Source organism: Leopardus geoffroyi, chromosome C3, assembly GCF_018350155.1.
Source record: "Leopardus geoffroyi isolate Oge1 chromosome C3, O.geoffroyi_Oge1_pat1.0, whole genome shotgun sequence".
In the NCBI taxonomy this organism is placed as follows: Eukaryota; Metazoa; Chordata; class Mammalia; order Carnivora; family Felidae; genus Leopardus; species Leopardus geoffroyi.
The window spans coordinates 41,633,863-41,657,723 of record NC_059338.1 but is presented as its reverse complement, the minus strand read 5'-3'; the positions used below and the strand labels follow the sequence as shown (position 1 = coordinate 41,657,723).

Sequence of the window (23,861 nt, the reverse complement as noted above, 5' to 3'; positions counted from 1 at the left end):
AACTTTTCTGTCCTCTTCTCTTGTCCCCAGGCTCAGGCAGATATCCACCGCTTTTGAAGGAGGAGTAAAAGCAAAATCTGTCTGCCACTCGGGAAGGACAGGGAACCCTACACTGACACCAAGCAGACATTTCTCGCCACTGAGGGCAGGGCATGAAGCTCTCTCCCTCTCCAGATATGTTTTCCCTCATACAAGGTAGAGTTTGGTTGACATCTGGGGGGCAGGGATGCAGGAACACTGAGAAATTGCCACCTCTGAGGACCTGCCTAAGACTGAGACCAGCCCAAAAGGACAAAGAGGCCATGAGGCTTGCCCTAATAAGCAATCGCACTCTTATTGATGGAGAAGGAGCAAGAGTGCAGAGAGAAACTCCCTCTGTAGTAGACGTGCAGAGACTGCTGAAGGCTGCGGCGGGGGGGGGGGGGGGGGGGGGGGGGGGGGCAAGAATACTGGCACCCGAGGACACTCAAGAAACAAGGTAACTGCAGCCCACAGGTGGAGGAATTTTGAAGTGTGTGATGCATTGAAGTTATCTGTAGCAGCAACAAAACCCAAACCCAGTTCAGCTGCTGGCCAGATTGACTCAACACCCATATTAACTGTATGACAGTAGAAGAGGCATAGCTATTTCTGGATGTAAATAGTGTCCTTCTCCATACGTTCTGCAGTCAAAACTGAGACATAGAGTAGCAAGGGAAAAACAACTCATTGTTAAACTATAAATTAGTAATTGACAGAGCAAGTAGATAAAAATTTAGCAAGCATATGAAAGAATTGAACAATACTAACAACCAACTTGACTTAATTAACATCTGTAGATCTCTCTAGAACATCTATAGAACACTCCACCTAATAAACAGAATACATCATTTCAAGTACACTTGGAACACTTATCAAGATAAACCATATTTAGGCCATAAAACAAACTTCAACAAATATTTTAAAGTCTTCCCTGAGACCACCACAGAATTAAATTAGAAGTCATTTACAAACACATATCTGGAAATCTCCCACACACACAATTGTGCAAAACTTCAACACACTTCTAAATAACTCATAGGTCAAAGAAGAAATTCCAAGGGAAATTACAAAATATTTTGAACTGAATGAAAAGAAAAACACTCTATCAGAATTTTTGGATGCAGCTACAGTAGTGCTTAGAGCGAATTAAGTGCTTTTATTAGAAAAGAAGAAAGTTCTCAATGACCCAAGATTCTACCTTTCAAAAGTTAGAGAAAGAAGAGCAAGTTAAGCCCAAGACAAGCCTGGGCATAAAATAATAAAGATCAGAGTAGGGGCGCCTGGGTGGCTCAGCCAGTTGAGTGTCCAGCTTCAGCTCAGGTCGTGATTTCACAGCTCGTGAGTTTGAGCCCCGTGTCGGGCTCTGTGCTGACAGCTCAGAGCCTGGAGCCTGCTTTGGATTCTGTGTCTCCCTCTCTCTCTGCCCCTAACCCACTCGCATTCTGCCTCTGTCTCTCTCAAAAATAAATAAACATTAAAATTTTTTTTTAAATCAGAGTAGAAATTGTGGAAATAGAAAACCAAAAATCCATGAAATCATTGAAAATCTTTGAGATGGTTAATAAACCTGGTTGGCCTCTAGCTAGAGCAATAATAAATAAATTACTATTTTCAGGAACAAAAAGGAGACGTCACAAACCATGCAGATATTACGAAGCAAATAAGGGGACATTATGAGCAACTTTATAGCAATAAATTAGATAACTTGGAGGAAATGGACACATTTCTTAAAAGACACCAAGTCAAAAAAGAAATTAATAACCTAGATAGCCCTATATCTATTTATTAAGGACATTGAATTTGTAGCTAAGAACTTTTCCACAACAAAATTTCCAGGCCCCAGTTGCTTCACAGGTGAATTATACTAAATGTTTAAGGAAGAAGTAAAACTAATTCTACACATCAACTCTTTCAGAAAGTAAGAGAAGGAATACTGTCCAGCTCATTCTGTTAGGCTGACATTACCCTAATACCAAAACCAGAAAAAGACTCTAGAGGAAAAGAAAACTGCAGGCCAATATCTCCCATGAATATAATGTTATATTGTATATACAATATACAAAAAGGATAGTAAATCATACTCAAATGCCTTTATCCTAGGAATGCAAGGTTGGTTCAGCAATGGAAAATCATTGTGTTTCACCATATCAACAGATCAAAACCAAAGCAAAACATATGATTGTTTCCATATATGTAAAAAAAAGAAAAAACAGTTGACAAAATTCAACCTCCCTTCATGATTAAAAAAAAATGCAGCAAAATAAGAACAGAAGGGAATTTTCTCAACCTGAAGTAATTGATAGCTAACATGATTCTTAACGGTGAAAGGCGAAAGGCTTTCCTTCTGATCCAGAGCAAGCAAATATGTCCACCCTCCCCTTTGATTCAACATCTAGAAGTTCTAGTCAGTGCATTAACCAAAGGAAAGAAGTAAAAAGTAGATGGGTTTGAAAGGAAGAAATAAAACATCCTTTATTCACAGATGCCATGACCACCTACATAGAAAACCCCAAAGAATCTACTTTTAAAAAAATAGAATGAATAAATCGAGTTCAGGAGGTCGAGAGGCTCCCCTGCCATTACCAAAATGGAGACTTTGTGCTGGGTCCTGTTCTTAGTGCTCGAATGCCCCAACCTGAAGCTGAGGAAGCCGCCCTGGGTACATATGCCATCGGCCATGAGGGTGTATGCTCTGGTGGTGGTGTATTACTTCCCCATTACCAGAGGAATAATTTATGATGTTATTGTTGAACCTCCAAGTGTTGGTTCTATGACCAGTGAACATGGACATCAGAGACCAGTAGCTTTCTTGGCCTACACAGTAAATGGACAATATATTATGGAAGGACTCGCATCCAGCTTCCTGTTTACAGTGAATGGGAGGTTTAGGTTTCACAATCCCGGACCAATCGAATGCACCAAACATTCCAAAACTCAGTAGATTTCTTCTTCTATTCATTGGATTTGTCTGTATCCTATTGAGTTTTTTCATGGGTAGAGTATTCGTGAGAATGAAACTGCCGGGCTATCTGATGGGTTAAAATGCCCTATGAGACGAAATCTGTAGATATTGGATTTGTTCCTGTTAATGAAGTTTTAAAGGCTGTACCAATTCTCTGATGTGAACTACGGAAAAGAATGAAGCAGCAGAAAAGAAGCATCTAGTGAAAACATAGGAAGCATGTTAAAGCTTGAACTAGAATGTCTTCTTGGTATCAAAGAGACAAGCTTATCACAGTATTTTTTTCCTGCTGGCCCATGCCAACGTACAAACGATGTTAAGTAGCATTTTCCTCTTAGTTTTTCATTTCTTAAAGAAAATATTCTCCATTTCTACAACTTTAATAGTGAATAAAGTGATAATTTTTTTGCAGCTCCCTTAACATTTTTTGGAGAGGATATTTGTGACTCAAAATTAATGTAAAATCAGGAAATGAGATACCATAAGCTGGGAACTCTGGACAGATGATCCGCTTTACCTGTGGTGTTTTGCCTTTAAATAGAGTGTGTGCTCTGGAAAACAGTGTGGAGGTTCCTCAAAAAATTAAAAATAGACCTACCCTATGACCCAGCAGTAGCACTGATAGGAATTTACCCAAGGGATACAGGAGTACTGATGCATAGGGGCACTTGTACCCCAGTGTTTATAGCAGCACTCTCAACAATAGCCAAATTATGGAAAGAGCCTAAATGTCCATCAACTGATGAATGGATAAAGAAATTGTGGTTTATATACACAATGGAGTACTACGTGGCAATGAGAAAGAATGAAATATGGCCCTTTGTAGCAACATGGATGGAACTGGAGAATGTGATGCTAAGTGAAATAAGCCATACAGAGAAAGACAGATACCATATGTTTTCAGTCTTATGTGGATCCTGAGAAACTTAACAGAAACCCATGGGGGAAGGGAAGGAAAAAAAAAAAAGAGGTTAGAGTGGGAGAGAGCCAAAGCATAAGAGACTCTTAAAAACTGAGAACAAACTGAGGGTTGATGGGGGGTGGGAGGGAAGGGAGGGTAGGTGAGGGGCATTGAAGAGGGCATCTTTTGGGATGAGCACTGGGTGTTGTATGCAAACCAATTTGACAGTAAATTTCATATATTAAATAAATAAATAAATAAATAAATAAATAAATAAATAAATAAATAGAGTGTGTGACAGTATGTTATTTCAGATGTGTCTGCAAGACCATTTCCAGCACAATAAGGTGTATGAAAGGAGCAGAAATAATTTTTCTAACTAAGACAAACAAATAATAAAATAAATTGAGTTCAGCAAGTTTGCAGGATAGAAAATCAGTTTACCAAAAAAAATTCCTATACACTGGTAATGAGCAGTTGGAAACTGAAAGTTAAAAACACAAGGTCAGTATACAGATATCAGTTGTTTTCCTTTATATTTGCAATGAACCAACTGGAAGTCAGAATTTTTAAAAACACTATTTATAGTAGCCTCAAAATTAAATTCTTAAGAATAAATCAAAATAAATGGACAGAGATACTGTTGTTCATTGATCAAAAGACTTGATGTTGTTAAGCTCTCCATTCTCCTCAAATTGATTTATATGTACTCCCAATCAACATTCCAGCAGGACTTCCTGAAAAAATTTACAAGCTGATTGTAAAAGTTCTATGGAAAAGCAAAGGACCCGGATGGAGGACACACCCTTACTTCAGGACTTCCTATAAAGTTACAGACATTAAGACAGTGTGGTATTGGTCAAGAGATAGGTGTATAAATCAGCAAAACTTGGTAGATAACCCAGAAAGAGACCCAATTACAAATGCTTGCTTGGGTGATCAATAAAGAGCAGTTGTAGGTTCACAGAAAAATTGAGGGGAAGATACAGAGATTTTCCATATACCTCTTACCCCATGTATAGTCTGCCTCTAAAGAACCTTGTTCTGAAGAACAAACATGCTCCCTGTGTGTTTCTCCTTTACTCTCACACTACTACCACACTTCACTGCTGATCACTGTGTGTTGTGAGTTTTTCCTCACAACAAGCAATTCTCTGTGATACCAGCTGAATGTTCTTCCACTTAATTCAATTCAGACACTATCTACCTTCCCCTCAGTCCCGCAAGACTACACCTCTGCCTTCAGATGCCAGTCCCAAGTCCCAAGTTGTCACCTGCACTTCTGACCAACCATCTATAAATTGTGGGTTCATGACCCCTTCTTGGGTTTGATAATTTGCTAGAGTGGCTCCCAGAACTCAAGGAAACACTTAGGTTTACTGGTTTAATATAAAAGGATATGATAAAGGATACAGATGAACATGGAGATGGAAAAGATACACTGGACCAGATATGGGGGAAGGGGAACAGAGTTTCCATGCCCTTACCAGTACCACCTGTTACATATTTCCAGGTGTTCAGCAGCCCAGAAGTTCTCTGAACCCCATACTTGGAGGATTTTTATGGAGGCTTCATTACATAGGCATGATTGATCATTAACTCAATCTCCAGCCTCTCTCCCCTTCCCAGAGGATGGAGGTTGAGGCTGAAAATTACAAGCTTCTTTTTTTTTTTTTTTTATAACTTTTTAAATGTTTGTTTATTTTTGCCACCCGGGGGCAGGGGGAGGGGAGGAGGTAGGCAGAGACAGAGGGAGACACAGAATCCCAAGCAGGCTCCAGGCTCCAGGCTCTGAGCTGTCAGCACAGAGCCCAACACAGGGCTCAAACTCACAAACCATGTGATCGTGACCTGAGCCGAAGTCGGACACGTAACCGACTGAGCCACCCAGTGGCCCCATGAAAATTACAAGCTTCTAATCATGGCTTGGTCTCTTTGGTGACCAGCTCTCTTTCTGAAGCAATCCAGAAGCTCACCAAGAGTCACCTCATTAAAACAAAAGATATTCCTATTATCTAGGAAATTCCAAGTGATTTAGGAGCTCTGTGTCAAGAACCAGGGTCAGAGACCAAGTATTAGAACAAAAGATGCCTCTAGTGCTCTTATCACTTAGGAAAGTCCAGAGGTTTTAGGAGCTCTATGTCAGGAACTGGGGACAGAGACCAATATGTATCTTTTTTCTATTATTTCACACTCTGTCATTATCAACATCTCCGATCAGAGTGGTACATTTGTTATAGTTGATGAACCTACATACCTAAAATTATTCTCATAATTATTAAAATTATTATCATAATCACCCAAGGTCCAAAGTTTACATTACGGTTCACTCTCATTGTGTATTCTATAGACAAATGTAAAATGACATGTATCGATCATTATGATATCATACAGAGTATTTTCACTGCCCTAAAAATCCACTGTGCTCTGCCTGTTTATCCCTCTCTCACCCCTGCCTCTGGAAACCACTGATCTTTTTACTATTTCTGTAGTTTTGCCTTTTCCAGAATGTTCATATAGTTGAAATCGTACCGTAGGTAACCCTTTCAGATTGGCTTCTTTCACTTAGTAATATGTATTTAAGGTTTCTCTATGTCCTTTGATAGCTTGATATCTCATTTCGTTTTAGTGCTGAGTAATATTACACTGTCTGGATGTATCATAGCTTATTTATCCATCACCTATTGAAGGACCTCTTGGTTGCTTCCAAGTTTTGGCAATTAGGATTAAAGCTGCTGCAGACATTCATGTGCAGATTTTTGAGTGGACGTAGGTTTTTGAGTGGATACCAAGGAGCATGGCTGCTGGGTCATATGGTAAGGGTATGTTTCGTTTTGTAAGAAACCACCACACTGCCTTCCAAATGGCTGTACCGTTTCGCATTCCCACCAGCAATGAGTGAGTTCCTGTTGCTCCACATCCTCACTAGCACTTGCTGTTGCCAGTGTCCCACATTTTGGCCATTCTGATAGGTGTGTACTGGTATGTTCTTTTAATTTACATTTCCCTGATGACATGATGTGGGAATACACTTTCCAAAAGCTTATTTGCCATCTGTAGATCTTCTGTGGTGAGGCCTCCGTTAAGGTCTTTGACCCCATTTTTAATCCAATACTTGTTTTCCTGTTGTTGAGCCTTAAGAGTTGTTTGTATATTTTGGGTAGTAGTCCTTTATCAGATGTGTCATTTGCAAATATATTCTCCCAGTTTGTGTTTGCCTTGTCATTCCCTTACCATAGTCTTTCGCAGAGCAGAAGTTTTTTTATTTTAATGAGTCCCAGCTTATCAATTCTTTCTTTCATGGATTGTGCCTTTGGTGTCATAGCTAAAAAATCATTGTCATACCCAAGGCCATCTTGGTTTTTCTCCTGTCTTATCTTCTATGAGTTTTATGGACATTTTCTAGTACCTCTACCAGTATTAGTAATACCAGTATTCCTAATATTTATCATGCCTCAAACCAAGATTATTTCTCCCCTTCCATCATTTTCTTCTTCTCTTCCCCTCCAAAAACTCCTGCTCTTCCTTATTATGGTTCCTTATTTTAGAGATAATGTCACCAACATCTCTGTGGTCTCCCAGACTGAAAACGTAAGTTATCATCTTTGGTTCTTACAATTCTTTTGCCCATTATCCTTTTGGATTGATTTGTTAACACTTTTTAGATATCAAGGATATTAGCTCTTGTATGTGTTATATATGTGAATATGTTTCCCAATTTATGGTTTACCTTTATATATCATATTTTGTGTGTGTGGTATAGCTGTTTTAAATTTTTATGTGTTCAAATTTGTCAGTTTTAGGTTTCTATGTATTCAGATTTACCAGTAATTTTCTTTATGTGCTTGGGTTTCATATCAAGTGCAGAAATACTCCGGCCATTTTATTCAATAGTCAACATTATGATCACAAGCAGTGGGTCTGTAAGCTTTTCAAAAACCTATAAAAATATTTGAAACCTAAGATAAAATACTGTTCTTCCAAAAAACAACAGGAAAATCACAAAATATAAACACGTGTTTGTCTATAAATATAACATTTTATCAGCTTTATTAATTATCAAATTTAGTGTTCATAAACATTTTCTTAAAGGCCATCCTGTACTTTGCTATGTCCTATCCTCATGAATTTCAGTGGCTTATTCAATCCCTTCTTTTAAAAAAAAAAAGTTTTTATGTTTATTTATCTTTGAGAGAGAGTGCAAGCAGGGAAGGGGCAGAGACAGAAGGAGACACAGAATCCGAAGCAGGCTCCAGGCTCTGAGCTGTCAGCACAGAGCCCAATGTGAGGCTCGAACTCATGAGCTGTAAGATAATGACCTGATCATGCTTAACCAACTGAGCCACCCAGGCTCCCCGCCCAGTCCCTTCTTTATATTCACGCTGACACTGGCTGATTTCAAGCCTCCTGAAAGAACTACGGTAGTTTCCTAATTGGTCTACCTGTCACAAATTTCTAGGCTGTCCAAGTCACTCATTGTAGAATTATCATCCTAGCACAGCGTCCAAATTACGCCACTCCCTTCTTTATAAATGCAAACTTTAGTATAGCATTCAAAACCACACTTTTGTCAGCATGGCTTAGTACAGCTTTCAAGGCCCTGCATACTTTGACTCAAGTCCAGCCTCTCTGCTTTTGACTGTCTGTATATTGTGTCCCAGAACCCACAGACAGTTCTCTGGGCACTCCCTGTGCTCTCCTGCCTGTTAGTGGCGTTTTCTCCCCCTGCAATGCCTTTCTGTCTCCACTTACCTGGAATTTTACTCTGTCCTTCAGAGCTCAGTTTACATATGAACTACTCGTGTTTTCCCTGATCCCTCAACTTCTCCACCCGCACCCCCATTTTTTTGCAGGTTTCTGTGTGTGTGTGCACACGCACTCCACAATAGTTATTCTGTGTTAAGAGTGTCCAGTTTACATATTAGCCTCCCAGGTGTTAAACAAATTCTTCAGAGCAAGAATCTTAACTGATAGGATTGTTATAGCATGTACTCAATAAAATGACCATTGAATCAAGCTTCCTACCCTTCTTTCTTTCCCTGTTTTTCTTTTTTGATTTGTTGTTGCTGTTATGTTACATCACACTGTGAAAGAGTATATAAAAGGTATATGAAGACTTTTAAATGTAACTTTAAAAAAATGAACCCACCACCTAGCTTAAGAAATGGAACATTGCCAGTATCTTCGAAACCTCCTGTGTGTGCCTATCCAACCACGTGACCTTCCCTCCATGGGCAGGTCCTTCCCCAAGATTAACACTATCCCAAATTTTATATTAACAGTTTCCCTTATAGTTTCACTACATAATTATCTCTCTGAACAATGGTGTTTAGTTTGGCCTATTTTTAAAATTTTGTTTAAGTGTAATCATACTGTATATATTCTTCTGACTTGCTTCTTTCCCCCAACATTATGTCCTGGAGATAAACTCGTGTGGAAAACCATAGTTCATTAGTTTTCAATGTGGTGTGGGATTTTATTGTAGAAGTAAACGGTATTTTATTTTCACGTTATTTTTAATGGGCATTTGCATTGCTTAAATTGGGGTCTGTTACGAATAGTGCTGCTACACACATTCTTGCACGTCTCCTGGAGACCCATGCACGAGTGTCCATGGAGGATGGGAATAAGAGCAGGATTGCTGGGCCGCAGGGCCTGTGTGTGTGCAGGTTTAACACGTAATGCCAAACTGTCGTCCAAAGTGACCCTACCAGGGCCCATCCGGAGGGGAGCTGCCCTTGTTCCAGGCTTCCTCAGTGCTTGGTATGGTCTGTTTTTAATTTTCACCTATCTAGTGGGTATGAATTGGTATCTTCTGGTTTTAATTTTCATTTCCCTGACGGCTAATGTGGTTGTTCATCTTTTCATATGTTTATTGCCATTTCTGTTTCATCTTGTATGAAATACCTGGTTTTGCCTTTAGCCCAGTTGTTTCAGTGACTCTGAATTAATGGATCTTTGTTTCCTTGCTGATCTGCGATGCCAGCGTCATCATAAATCAAGTTTCCATATATGTGCAGAAGAATAGATGGCTCTCCATTCTAGCCCTTTGGTCTGTTTGTCCTTCCTGGGGGCAATACCGTGCTATCTTCATAATAAGTCTCCATATCGAGAGGTCCTTGTCCCCTTTCTATGCCTAGTGTGATTGGGGACATTTATTATTTTTCTAAATAAATAAAAGTTCTATAGATGGATGGTGTGATTCATAGGCTAGCTTTTTTGTTGTTGTTGTTGTTTTACAAATTTTAAAGTTACTCATTTAACCCCCTCTTCAAAGACAAAACAAAATATTTTCTTTTACAATATTTTTAGCCTTTTGACATAGCCTGCACACCTGTCATTATTCTGATCAAAGTAAAACAAATACTCAAACACTGTTTTTATTCTTTCTCTTCGTCCCATCCTTAAGAATAGAGTCTGAAAACCTCACAGTTTTAAAAATGTGTCTGTTTGCTCCGGGGCAACCAAAAATGTGAATTTGCTTTTCCTAACCCTGGAAAAATCCACACTAATGGCACAGTTGTCGTCACACTGTGACGTTTCTTGCTGTTTGGGATCCCTCGTTGCTCAGCACTTGCCTTTCCTGCTGGAGTATAGTCGTTTCTCTTGGTCTCATAGTAACCTTGTTTTCATATTTGCCAATTTTCCTGGCAGCTGCTGCCTGCGAGTTTTTAGACATTGTGGAGCTGCTGCTGCAGTCTGGCGCTGACCCCGCTCTCCCAGACCAGGACGGCTGCCTGCCGGAGGAGGTGACAGGTTGCAAGGCTATCTCTTCGGTGTTGCAGCAGCACACGACCGGCAAGGTATAATCAAAAGGCTGGAAGACCACAGTCCGTAACATCATAGAGCTCCAGTGATGAAGGACACCTGCAAAAATAATACTTCTTTTAGCACCCATCTTTGGTATACGTTGGCTAATAAAATCAGTTCTGAGGAACTGGGATTTTGAAGTCTCAGCAATTCATTCTCCTTGCATCCGTTCCAGCAAGTACAGTTGTGGTGATGAACATGTGTCCTGCGCATAATACAATCCAATTCTGCTGAGCGCGCGCTGAAATTTATCACTGTTCTAGAGGGTGGGGCAAGGAGGGGACGCCTCGTATTTCACAGTATTAAACATGGCTGCTCTTTTAAAAAAACATACAGAAGCAAAATATGACCGATAGTGCTACCCTGACAGGGAAAGTTGCATGAAATCCCAATACAGTAGAGGTCAAGTGATCTTGTGGCATTTTGCACAGCTGGCCTGAATATCGGTAGCTAAAATGTCTATTTTTGGCAGACAGAATTGAGAAGACAAAGACAGAGGGGTGTTAAAAAGCAAGCAAAAGAGAAAAGGTAGAATTTTGTCACATAGGGGCCTAGAAGTCCGAGAAACAACCAGATTTACTGAAAACCTCAAAACCTTGGGCATTTTAGAATAAGATTCAGTGGCCTCACTTCAGGATTGAAGCGCAGATTCAGGAGAATTCACTGGTTAGTTCAGGATTCCTTAAACTCACCTCCACAAAACGGGGCGGGATTTCCCCAGGGCCCTTTTAATTGGCTCTAATGTTCCAGTCACATACTGGCAGTAGTCTCTGGAAATGAGCTCAGGCCTGAACTGTGAGGCTGTTTGAGTCTAATGTGAAATAGCCCCTAATGCCCCAGTGCTTAGCTGTGAGTATAGTTACTTCTGGATACCAAGAGAGCTTTTATTTTCTAATTAAAAACATAGACAAATACACCACAGCTCTTTAAGGGAGCGACAAGTATGCCGCTTTTGAAACTGGCTCCCTATGTTTTCCCCTTCAAGCCTCAAGAACTCCATCTGGGGAATTCCTTGACATTTCTCATTATATAAAGAAAGTAGGTAGTTGTCCTAGGAAGAGAAATGAAGTAAGAAATGATTTGAGATGCAGAGATGACTATTTAAAAGATAATTTTTCCAACGTGTCTCTATTAAAAAAAGGAATAAACTTGCTTAGCAGAGCCCTCAACAGTGGACACGATTTTCATTAGCTCAGGCTAACCTGTCCTTCTGGAACAAGCCCCTTCAGAGCAGAAATGAGGCATATTAATGTTGTTTATTTTGTGATTTTTCTAAGCTCATTTCTTATTTTCTGAGATGTAAACCAAAACCATTCACCAAGACTGTTCATTCTTTAATTGATTTCTTAACTATCTGTGGAAGTGATATGCACGTTAGTACACAGTGAAAACATTACTGTAATTCTAGTGGAGCTTTCTATTCATTATCTGTTCTTTTCCCATAATCCCAGCCACATTTGCAACCCGCTATAAGCTAAATTCTCTCATGTTCCACATTAATTGTGTTTTAACAAACATTATTCATTAGTTACAGTAAAAGTGACCAAGATGTTGCATGCAGCTTTCATTAATAGTACTTTTGCATTTTTAGGACATTAGCAAATCAAAATATTTATTCATTTCAGATTTACAGGGTCATTATCTAAGCAAAAAGCTATCAAGGAGCTCCTTTTTTCATTTCTCTTTTGTAATCTGACCTTAAAATTTCTGAGTCAAGTTTTTCATAACCTGTTTTGCAACGTCTAAAACTATATAGATTGTTTTTTAAGCAAAGAATATAACTTTTTATTAATTTTATTTTTCAAGGTTTCTTTGTTTTGGTTTTTTTTGATGCTGTTGTATGTTCTCTTTTTTTTTAATATGAAATTTATTGTCAAATTGGTTTCCATACCACACCCACTGCTCATACCAACAGGTGCCCTCCTCAATATCCGTCACCCACTCTCCCCTCCCTCCCACCCCCCATCAATGGGCAGAAAACATGAATAGACACTTCTCTAAAGAAGACATCCAGATGGCCAACAGGCACATGAAAAGATGCTCAACATCGCTCCTCATCAGGGAAATACAAATCAAAACCACACTCAGATACCACCTCACGCCAGTCAGAGTGGCCAAAATGAACAAATCAGGAGGCTATAGATGCTGGCAAGGATGTGGAGAGACAGGAACTCTCTTGCTCTGTTGGTGGGAATGCAAACTGGTGCAGCTGCTCTGGAAAACAGTGTGGAGGTTCCTCAAAAAATGAAAAATAGATCTACCTATGACCCAGCAATAGCACTGCTAGGAACTTACCCAAGGGGTACAGGAGTGCTGATGCACAGGGGCACTTGTACCCCAGTGTTTATAGCAGCACTTTCAACAATAGCCAAATTATGGAAAGAGCCTAAATGTCCATCAGCTGATGAATGGATAAGGAAATTGTGGTTTATATACACAATGGAATACTACGTGGCAACGAGAAAAAATGAAATCTGGCCCTTTGTAGCAACGTGGATGGAACTGGAGAGTGTTATGCTAAGTGAATCAAGGTTTCAAATTTATATTCAAAGCTGCCACTAAAAACAGTCACCAACTCTACATTTGCAAGTGCATCCTAAATTTTTTTTTAAGTTTATTTGTTTATTTTGAGAGAGAGCAAGCAAAGGAGGGGCAGACAGAGAAACCCAACCAGGCCCTGCACTATCAGAGCAGAGCCTGATGTGGGGCTCGAACTCACAAACAGTGAGATCACGACCTGAGCCAAAACCAAGAGTCAGACACTTAACCGACTGAGCCTCCCAGGCACCCCACAAGTACATTCTAAAGTCAATTTCCAAAATCTCTCTTTTATCACTGGTATCTGAATTTTTGAAAACCTTACTGTCGTAACAATCTGTGGATCTTCTCCCTGTGCCTTAAGGGGAAGATTACATCCAGAAATGTCAGAGAAAACTGGATCTTGGTTTGTTTTCCTTCCCCTTAAACTATCGGATGCACTGTAGGTAGCGCATCACACTTCAGCCAGATCCTGAGTTCCGTTGGCAAGAGCTGCAGTAGTTCCCACCAAGCAAAGAACATAAACTTACTGGAGCAGAGATCCAGCTAACTTCCCCAGATACGTGGCGAACCATCTTTTCGTATAGTTCAGCGGGATAAAACTAAGATATAATTTAACTTAGCATAACTTTGGTTCCGCTACGCAGAAATTTTTTCTTCCTGGACAGATGAGTGATGTTCAAGCCAATTAGTATTTTAAAGTATCATAGAAAACCTTTTTCTGAGGGTTCATTTCTGGTCATGACAGAAGTATTTCAAAATAATTGTTGCTTTTTGGGGGGGTGGAGTGGGGGAAAGACATTTACTGGGTTTGGAATTCCATTTACTTCATCCTTGGTTCAAACTCTCTGGTCTGTTATTTTTAGTGTACATGGGTATTTTAAAAATTGAGTCTCTTCTGTGTTCTCCTAAAAAGGAATGTAGTTGGAGTAGTCATAAAGCGGTGGCTAAGTAAAGGCATTTTTCTGAGTTACGAGTAGTTACTTTTTGCTACCTGACCACTTGAATTTTCTAGACTGTTTATAGATTGCCTTTCTACTCTTACCTCATCTCAGTTTCACATTTATTTTTCTTATCTTCAGGCCACCTCTGTAGATGTTTGTCTACACATAAAAACATACCTAGCCCCATTCTCTATCCCTAAAAAACTGCAAAAGGAAATTGGTGGCTTTTTCTCTTTCCTTTCCTGACGATACTGTGATCAGAACAACACTAGTGACTCTTTTCTTTATTTAATATTCATGACTGTCGTTTACTTTGCTGTGCACCAGCTAATCTAAGAGACCCTGATTGCCTTCACGGTGGTTTTGATACAGACTAGTGAAAAATGAGGACTAAAAAGAGGATCATGTAAATAATCATTAAAAAGGAGGCAAAGAAAAATCTCTGAATCATTATTATCTTCAGAACACTTGCTTGCATCTACTAAATCAGTGTTTTTAACTCTTGAGGAGTTCCAGATTACTTTGAAAAACTATAAACTTCTTCCCCAGGTATACGATGTTGTGCATGGAATTTTGAAGAGTTCACAGATCTCCTGCAGCCCATCCGTGGACTCCCCAGGGCTCTGTGGATCCCATTGAGAACCATTTTCCTGACCCCTTGTGTTTCAAGAATGAGAAATCTTTTGTTGACTGACCCTATTTTCATAGTTTTAAGTGCTCCTACCAAGTGACATGGGGTGTTACCCTGCCTATTTGAAAGATTGGGAGAAGTGCTTTTTTTATTTTATTTTATTTTTTATTTTTTAAAATTTACATCCAAATTAGCATATAGTGCAACAATGACTTCAGGAGTAGATGCCTTAGTGCCCCTTACCCATTTAGCCCATTCCCCCCTCCCACAACCCCTCCAGTAACCCTCAGTTTGTTCTCCATATTTATGAGTCTCTTTTGTTCCCCTCCCTGTTTTTATATTATTTTTGTTTCCCTTCCCTTATGTTCATCTGTTTTGTCTCTTAAAGTCCTCATATGAGTGAAGTCATATGATTTTTGTCTTTATCTGACTAATTTCACTTAGCATAATACCCTCCAGTTCCATCCACATAGTTGCAAATGGCAAGATTTCATTCTTTTTGATTGCCGAGTAATACTCCATTTTGTGTGTGTGTGTGTGTGTGTGTGTGTGTGTGTGTGTGTGTGTGTGTATACCACATCTTCTTTATCCATTCATCCATCGATGGACATTTGGGCTTTTTCCATACTTTGGCTATTGCTGATAGTGCTGCTCTAAACATGGGGGTGCATGTGTCCCTTCGAAACAGCACACCTGTATCCCGTGGATAAATGCCTAGTAGTGCAATTGCTGGGTCGTAGGGTAGTTCTATTTTAGTTTTTTGAGGAACCTCCATACTGTTTTCCAGAGTGGCTGCACCAGCTTGCATTTCCACCAACAATGCAAAAGAGATCCTCTTTCTCTGCATCCTCGCCAACATCTGTTGTTGCCCCAGTTGTTAATGTTAGCCATCCTGACAGGTGTAAGGTGGTATCTCATTGTGGTTTTGATTTGTATTTCCCTGATGATGAATGATGTTGAGCATATTTTCATGTGTCAGTTGGCCATCTGGACATCTTCTTTGAAGAAGTGTCTATTCATGTCTTTTGCCCATTTCTTCACTGGGTTATTTGGTTTTTGGGTGTTGAGTTTGATAAGTTCTTTATAGATTTTGGATACTAAGCCTTTATCTGATATGTCACTTGCAAATATCTTCTCCCATTCTGTTGGTTGCCTTTTAGTTTTGCTGATTGTTTCCTTCGCTGTGCAGAAGCTTTTTATTTTCATGAGGTCCCAATAGTTCATTTTTGCTTTTGTTTCCCTTGCCTCCAGAGATGTGTTGAGTAAGAAGTTTCTGCGGCCAAGATCAAAGAGGTTTTTGCCTGCTTTCTCCTCGAGGATTTTGATGGCTTCCTGTCTTAGATTGAGGTCTTTCATCCATTTTGAGTTTATTTTTGTGTATGGTGTAAGAAAGTGGTCCAGGTTCATTCTTTTGCATGTTGCTGTCCAGTTTTCCCAGCACCACTTGCTGAAGAGACTGTCTTGATTCCATTGGATATTCTTTCTTGCTTTGTCAAAGATTAGGTGGCCATACATTTCTGGGTCCATTTCTGGGTTCTCTATTCTGTTCCATTGATCTGAGTGTCTGTTCTTGTGCCATTTTTTTTAAACCACTGACCAAGATTTTAACAACATACATAGACTGCAGTTTTCTCACTGATCACCACACTGGGGGGAAGCTTTTTTTAAAGAGACATTGGCCAGAAAGTTGGACTCTGACCTATTTGGCCTCTGATTCTGCTGCAGGGCAGAAATGAGCCCACGTGTTCAATTCTGTATGACTAGTGCTATCCTTTCATATGCATTTAGTTTTTTTGACTTTTCAGGGTGTTTTCATGGGCATTGTTTCATCTGTCATCCCTCCATTATAACCCTATTAAAGTGGGGTAGTACAGGTGTCTGTTAAGTCCACTTATACAAGAATGAATTGAAAATACAAGCAGGTTACTTCAATTGCCCACGAGCACAGAGTAGTAGAGCCACAGTTAGGACCAAGTCTACAAAATCGCAGTCCTTTTTATTAGACCACAAAACTCATGTAAGTGTTCAAGCTCTTCCTCCATTCCATCCACAGATACTTTTTGAGAGCCCACTGAATAACAGACACTGTTCCAGGCCACTGTCACTCCCTTTTCCCCTTATCATGGATATTTAGAATTACTCCCATGATGTTATCTCAAGGTATTGCGTGAGGTAACTTTAAAAGTCTGATAGAAATTCATAAATTACTTATGAAAAACTAAATATTTTAAACCTACTATACCTATGTCTCTAATAAAGATGTAAGAATCCAGCCAACTGGCCACACATTGTTCTCTCTTAGGCTTGTCAGGTAGACGGATAACAACCAAAGTATAATATCTGGAATTGTATCTATTATATCTTTTTTTTAATGTTTCAGCATTTTCCAGCTAAAAGGTGGCTATAATCAAGTGAACCTTTCTATTAAATAGGTATTTCTTAGCTTCCTGCCAGGTTTAACTGCTTGGCTATGGCTTATTATCCCATGTACAGTACGGCATCTCTGAGGATTAATGAGCAAGGTGCAGGATGATAGCAGAGCTGAGCTTGGGTTGCAGAAGGGGTTAGTGCCTAGGCTAATGAATGCTTCAGTTGAACATGAAGACTTTCAAATGTTTATTTAATATTTAACAGTTGAAACATGAAAGCTTTCATCAAATTTCAAGTCCCCTAGAAATCCCCCTCACAAATAAATGTTTATCACAGAATAGGTATGTAACCCATGAGACACAATTTAGTAACATTGAGTTTAAATATTTGTGAGTGAGGGGCACCTGGGTGGCTCAGTCGGTTAAGCGACTGACTTCAGCTCAGGTCATGATCTCACAGTTTGTGGGTTTTGAGCCCCACAGCGGGCTCTGTGCTGACAGCTCAGAGCCTGGAGTCTGCTTCTGATTCTGTGTCTCCCTCTCTCTCTGCACCTCCCCAACTTGTGCTCTGTCTCTCTCAAAAATAAATAAACATTTAAAAATTTAAATATTTATGAGTGAATTTCAAATCCCAATTCCCAAGGTATTTGGAGTTAAATGTTTTAATAGTAGTTATAATACTGTATTTGATCCATTCTAAGACACACTTTTTTTTTTGGTTAGTGATACATAAACCAATGTGTCCTTTTTAAAAATTTTTTCTTAATGTTTATTTATTTTTGAGAGAGAGAGAGACACGCAAGCAGGGGAGGGGCAGGCTCCAGGTTCTGAGCTGTCAGCACAGAGCCCGATGCAGGGCTCAAACCCACGAACCATGAGATCATGACCTGAGCTGAAGTCAGACCCTTAATTGACTGAGCCACCCAGGCACCCCGACTAATATGTCTTAAAATGAATACATCTTAGCTTTAATGCCAGAACAGTAGTTACACCTTTTGTACAAGACTGTGCACACAAGCATCTTAATTGAACCTCAGAATAATTGTAAAAGTAGAAATAATTGGTATTTTCTCTGGCAAACGAGGGAATTGAAACTCAGAACTTTTAGGGAAATTGTCCAAGGTCATGTAAGTAGAAACAGTAAGCGTGCTCATCTTTTTATAGGCTTTATTATATTTAAAGCACTTCAGTATGCATGATCTTATTTTTTTTTTTTTTTCAGAATCAGGGTGATTATCTAAGCCTTGTGACACCAAGTCAAAAAATTTTCCCTGCACCTCATTATCAGGATAAGCCACAGTGGAAACAAAAGCAACCATACTCAAAGGTACATTGATAATCGAGCCTTGGAGCGCCTGGGTGGCACCTGAGTGGCTCAGTAGGTTAAGCGTCCCACTTCAGCTCAGGTCATGATCTCAGTTCGTGAGTTTGAGCCCCGCAGGCTCTGTGCTGGCAGCTCATGGCCTAGAGCCTGCTTGGGATTCTTTCTCCAGCTCTCTCTGCCCCTCCCCTGTTGGCGCTCTGTGTCTCAAAAATAAACATCAAAAAAAATTATTTTTTAAATAAGCCTCTTCGTGGATTTTATCTGTATACCTTGGACTTTATCCTTATGACATAAAAAGCCTTCAGTGCAGTCTGTTGTGCTCGTATGATTTGAAAAATTATCATTGGGGCTTTACCATAAGCATCTTTATTATTTTAGCAACCTTTCACAATTTCTTCATCAGAGAGATTTTGGGTGAAAGTATAGTGATTATCAGACCGAACAAGAAAGCTTCCTTGTCTTCCTCACCTAATGTTTATTATGCACTGAGTGTGATCAGTTTTTCAAATGTGCATTAATTGGCATTACACTAAGGATTGAACAGGGAAAGCTCTGTATCCTCATCTTTACTCACTTATCCTTGAAATATGCTTGTCATGGTTCTCCCTGGAAAGCAGAAATTTAATAGTTTGTTCACCAGAGTTATTAGGAGTGCGTGGTTTTTTATTTACTATTTTTACTTTCATATGTACATTCTTTAAAACTTTCTTTTCTGTGTTTTCTTATATCACTTCCTTTGGCACAGTTACACATGTCATTATTTTGCATTTTTTTACTGTGTCTTCTTTGGGGATTCATGTACTGAAGTCACTTTTGAGGGTGTATCCCTTCCTCCAGCAATAGGAAGCCTCCAGGCCCTAAAAACTAGATCAGAATATTCATAAGGTGCATGCTAGTTTATACTCAAGACAGAATCTTCCTTGCTGATATATTCTTCATACATGGCCTTAGAAAGAATGAACATGAGTTTGCAATGGAACACTGAGGTTAAAAACCAGATGGGAAACATCCTAGGAGCTGCCCCCCCCCCCCCCCGTAACATTCATTGCCTCATGGTGGAACCCAGTGCACTCAGGGTAGGTGTCTCTCGTAGGGAGGGAGGGAGGGAAATGCCCTGTTGAACCTGGAACTACTGAAAGCAGTGGCTGAACATGAGGGACGGGGGGGGGGGGGGGGGGGGGGGGGGGGAGGGGGGGGGACATTAGAGACAGAGCAGTGCGTGTCCGTGGGCCACCCAAGGCAGCAGCAACAAATTCATCATCCACACTGCAGCCAGGATTTATTTTTCCTCTCACTTGTATAGCAATCCTGGTTTCCATTTTAATATTTAGAAGGTAAGTTCAGTTGATGGACACTTTGTGTAATAAAATGCTCTTTTAAAGTACGTGCACACACACACACAGGATAAAAAGTGGCACCACCCATGCCCGTGGCTTTCATGGAGTACATTTGGAGAGCCCAAAGCTTAGGCCTGGATATGTTTATAGCACTTTAGCTCCGTTTGTGAGTTTGGAACCCTTCCAAAAAAAGAAGAGAAAGACATATATTATTGTTTATAATCTGCTTTATTCCGCCAAACCTTAACTGAACAGACTTGTGGATTGCTGTTTAAATCCCTCAGTGCCTTTAACTACCGATACCGAAAGTGGTTAATGCGCATTCTAAACGAAGCTTGGCATCCACTCCAGGAAATCACTTTAATTGAGAAGCATTAAATGTTAAAATGATTCTAAAAAAATAATAAAGCCAGCACACATATTGAGTATAAAAGTCCTGGCCCATCAGTAATATAGGTTCTTGGTTATCATATCCCTCTAGCCTGGGTGAGCTTAAGCCCTGCCATTGACAGGTGTTGAAAAAGTGACTTTCAATTCCCTAGGTCACTATCTGTAGGCAGCCACCCATCAGCTGGCTAGCGGGCAGGCAGCCTTCAAGGGCTCCACTTTAGAGGAGGGAAGGGAGCTGTCAACTTTATAGATGTTTGTTTTTCTGGAATCATAAGCTAGTCCCAGGTGACTACAATATGAAATTTAACCCCGAAGTCCTTGCCTGGGCTTTCCATTGCTATGCTGAAGCCATCTGTTGAAACCTATTTACCATTTTAACGACCTTTTAAAAACACTGCTTATTTCCAGCTCTAAATGTGTGCCAAGACCACTTTTTTGGGCCTGTATTTTATCTTTCAGGAAGTAATTCCCAACCTTTCCAAAATCCCTAAACCCCTCCCAACCAACCAGAGATCCTGGTCAAGGGTTGGCAAGCAAATGGGAGAAAGACAAACCTTTAAAACCAAAAGCAAGGGACACCTGGGTGGCTCAGTCGGTTAAGCGTCTGACTTCTGCTCAGGTCATGATCTCCCGGTTGGTGCATTCGAGCCCCACATTGGGCTCTGTGCTAACAGCTCAGAGCCTAGGGCCTGCTTCAGATTCTGTGCCTCCCTCTCTCTTTGCCCTTCCCCTGCTTGCACTCTCTCTCTCTCTCTCTCTCTCTCTCTCAAAAATAAACATTAAAAAATAATAATAAAAATAAAAAACTTTACCCAGATCTAGAGACAGCCCAGCCTGCATCAGTCTTGAAAATTCTGGCCAGTTCAGTGGTCTGCTGAACAGCCTGAAGTACAAGTAAGTCATGTGGGAACGTTTTCCTCCTAGGAGCCCCCTTCATCAGAAGGAAAAGCATGGATCCTGTCAGGGGTGTCCTGTGACTTGTTCGTTCAATTACAAAATAACACACCAGTTAATAGCACACCAAAATCTAATGTTTGTACTCAACGGGAGAGACGGACAAAGGAAAAATCACCTAAGGGAAGGGTCCTAAAAGAAGATCCCAAAATCACTTCGGACAAACACGAGAGAAGAAAACGAATACAAAAGTCCTAAAGGGACGAGTGCCACTTGCAAAAGCCCACACCCTTGTTCTCTAAAGTTTTTGTTTACTAGTTTGGATAGGTTATTTTTCTATTTTTATTACTCCCTTTAATATAATAAAAAATTTCCTTTTCTTAATAACTTGGCCCCGCTTTATAAACACTGGACTTTTTGCTGCCTCCTAACTCACAGTGTTTCCCCAGCAGTAGTGGCCACCGCCCACGTCCCCAAGGCAGCGAACACCCAAGCAAGCACCCAGTCCAAACGCCATGGCTCATCACCCCCTGCACAGCGGGCAGAGGACAGTGTGAAGAAGGGCATCAGGGATTCCAAATGGTAAAACTGAGATTGCATTCTTGTAAGGAGGTGTGGCAAAGGGATGCAACAATTTTAGACCATCTGATAGACTCTTTGATATTTGATGTCAAATATCAAATCTAAGGAAACACATTCAGATATGCTGAGGAACCCCTTTCATGATTTTACTTCTAGCTTGGCAATCAGTTAAAATTTACAACACACCGATTTGCCTGTGATCTCTCATCCTTTTCTGATTTCAGCTGAGTAGAACCCTGGGCCTGAGAAGAAAGAAAGAAAAGCAGTGAAAACACAGACTGTTGAGCGTTCATTTGTTCTGAGTTTGTGTCTTACTTCACTCTTTCTGGCCAGTGATTTCTTTCCTATATTCTTCAAGCAGTCGTCTTTTTTAAAGGCCACTGTCAGAAAATCACATCACTCCGGAGCTGGTCTCTAGTGACTAAACCAAAAAAACCCAAAAAAACCCACACCAGATCCCCGTCTTCCTTTGTGAGCTGAGAACACATTTTATAATCCCAAAAAGTTACTAGACTGGCATTGTGGTGGAAGCTGTGTGCGTAGAGTTCAAAGTGGAGATCCGTTGATTGTCAGCCTGATGCACTCAGAACGAATGATCGTGGATTGAAAGCAAAGACAATGTGGACGGGCTGGTGATGGGTCTGAGAATGGAAGACTAAAGTAGCAGAATTCTCGGGCCCCATGTGCCTCAGGAATACGCAGAGGAGTCACTGAATCAGCAGCAGAGCCCTTCGTGGCCACTGTGTGAATTCCCCTCTCAACCATCCGAGGGGCTGGGCCCCCGGGAATGGCATCTCCCGCACTCCTTGTCCAACACCCCCCTCCCGCGCGATGCTCTCGTCTCCACCCGGCCTAGGCACATTTCTCAGCCTGACAAAGTACTCACCACGGGAGATGATTTGGCAAAGGACCACAATTCCCTCTCCTGACAGCGGAGATTTGGGTTTTGCCCCCAAAGACCTTTAAGTCCCCCTAGAATCTCGCTGGGTGTCTGCCCAGAAGGTAGTGTCTTTCCCGTGTAACTGGACAGACGATAGAGCACAGCATATGTCTAGGACTTGAAGTAGAGTCACGGCAACCTGGCGTCGGCATTAGACGGAGAACTCAGGAGTCCGGAACCCAGCCCCCTAACTTGGACCGAAGCGAGTCGTTCTTGTGGGCAGGGCCACACACAAAATATGTTGCCGGAGAAGCCGGCACTTTCCGCCGTCTAAGGCGTCTCAAAATGTTTCACCGAGCGCCTCAGGATAGCAAGTAGCTGATGTGACAACTGAGTCTTCGCTGCCCATTCTCCCTTCGCGGACTCTAGCAACACTGGCCGGTAGGGCTCTGCAGTGAGCGATGTTCTGTGTCTGTGGGTCCAAATAGTCGCTACTAGCCTCAGCTAGCTACCGAGCACTTGACATACGGCTGGTGTGAGGAACCAAACTTTCAGTTTTATTGAATGTTTTTTAATGTCTATTTTGGAGAGAGACACAGTGCGAGCAGGGGAGGGGCAGAGAGAGAGGGAGACGCATAATCCGAAGCGGGCTCCAGGCTCCCAGCTGTCAGCGCAGAGCCCGACGCGGGGCTCGAACTCACAAACCGTGAGATCGTGATCTGAGCCGAAGTCGGATGCTCAACCGACTGAGCCACCCAGGCACCCCTCAGTTTTATTGAATATTAATTTAAATAGCCACATGTGCGGGGACGCCTGGGTGGCTAACCCTAACCCTAACCCTAACCCTAACCCTCCCCTGCTCACACTGTGTCTGTCTCCCCAAAATAAATAAATATTTTTTAAAAGGTTTTTAAAATAAATAGCCAGATGTGGCTAGTAGCTGCCATATGGGACAGTGCACCTCTGTGTGGATCTTCTCTTCCACCAAACAAAACTAATCACTAATGGAAAAGCACTCCGGCTTCTCCTAGATGGAGCCCTGGCTCTGAAGAAATGCAAGGACTTCAATTTTTTTTTTTTTTTTTTTTTTTTTTTTGATGAAAGAAGCTTGTGTTCCTTTTTCCATTCCAGCTAACATAACCCTGCATGCTGATAAAGCCTCTTGCAGAGAAGAAATCTGAATGAAGATTTTTCTAGAAAAGCTTGTTAAGGAGCCCTGATGACTCTGATGAGGTGTTTCTATCCCTGTGTCCACCTCTCACCCAACTATAAATGTTT

At 40.8% G+C, this 23,861-nt stretch overlaps 1 protein-coding gene and 1 pseudogene across 5 annotated transcripts in view; both read left to right on the top strand.

Moving 5' to 3' along the window:
• ACBD6 (acyl-CoA binding domain containing 6) overlaps positions 1–23,137 on the top strand; it is a 223,140-nt gene extending 200,003 nt beyond the window's left edge. For 3 of the 5 annotated variants that reach the window (XM_045452565.1, XM_045452567.1, XM_045452562.1), the window contains one exon: positions 10,539–10,827. In XM_045452565.1, the coding sequence (XP_045308521.1) occupies positions 10,539–10,559 (21 nt within the window). In that variant the 3' untranslated portion in view covers positions 10,560–10,827. Of the gene's footprint in view, positions 1–10,538; positions 10,828–21,573; positions 21,704–21,927 lie in introns of those variants that run through there. The other 2 variants (XM_045452563.1, XR_006705739.1) reach the window with 2 other exon arrangements.
• Positions 1,452–3,390, top strand: LOC123584907 (annotated as a pseudogene).
• Positions 23,138–23,861: the final 724 nt, after the last annotated feature.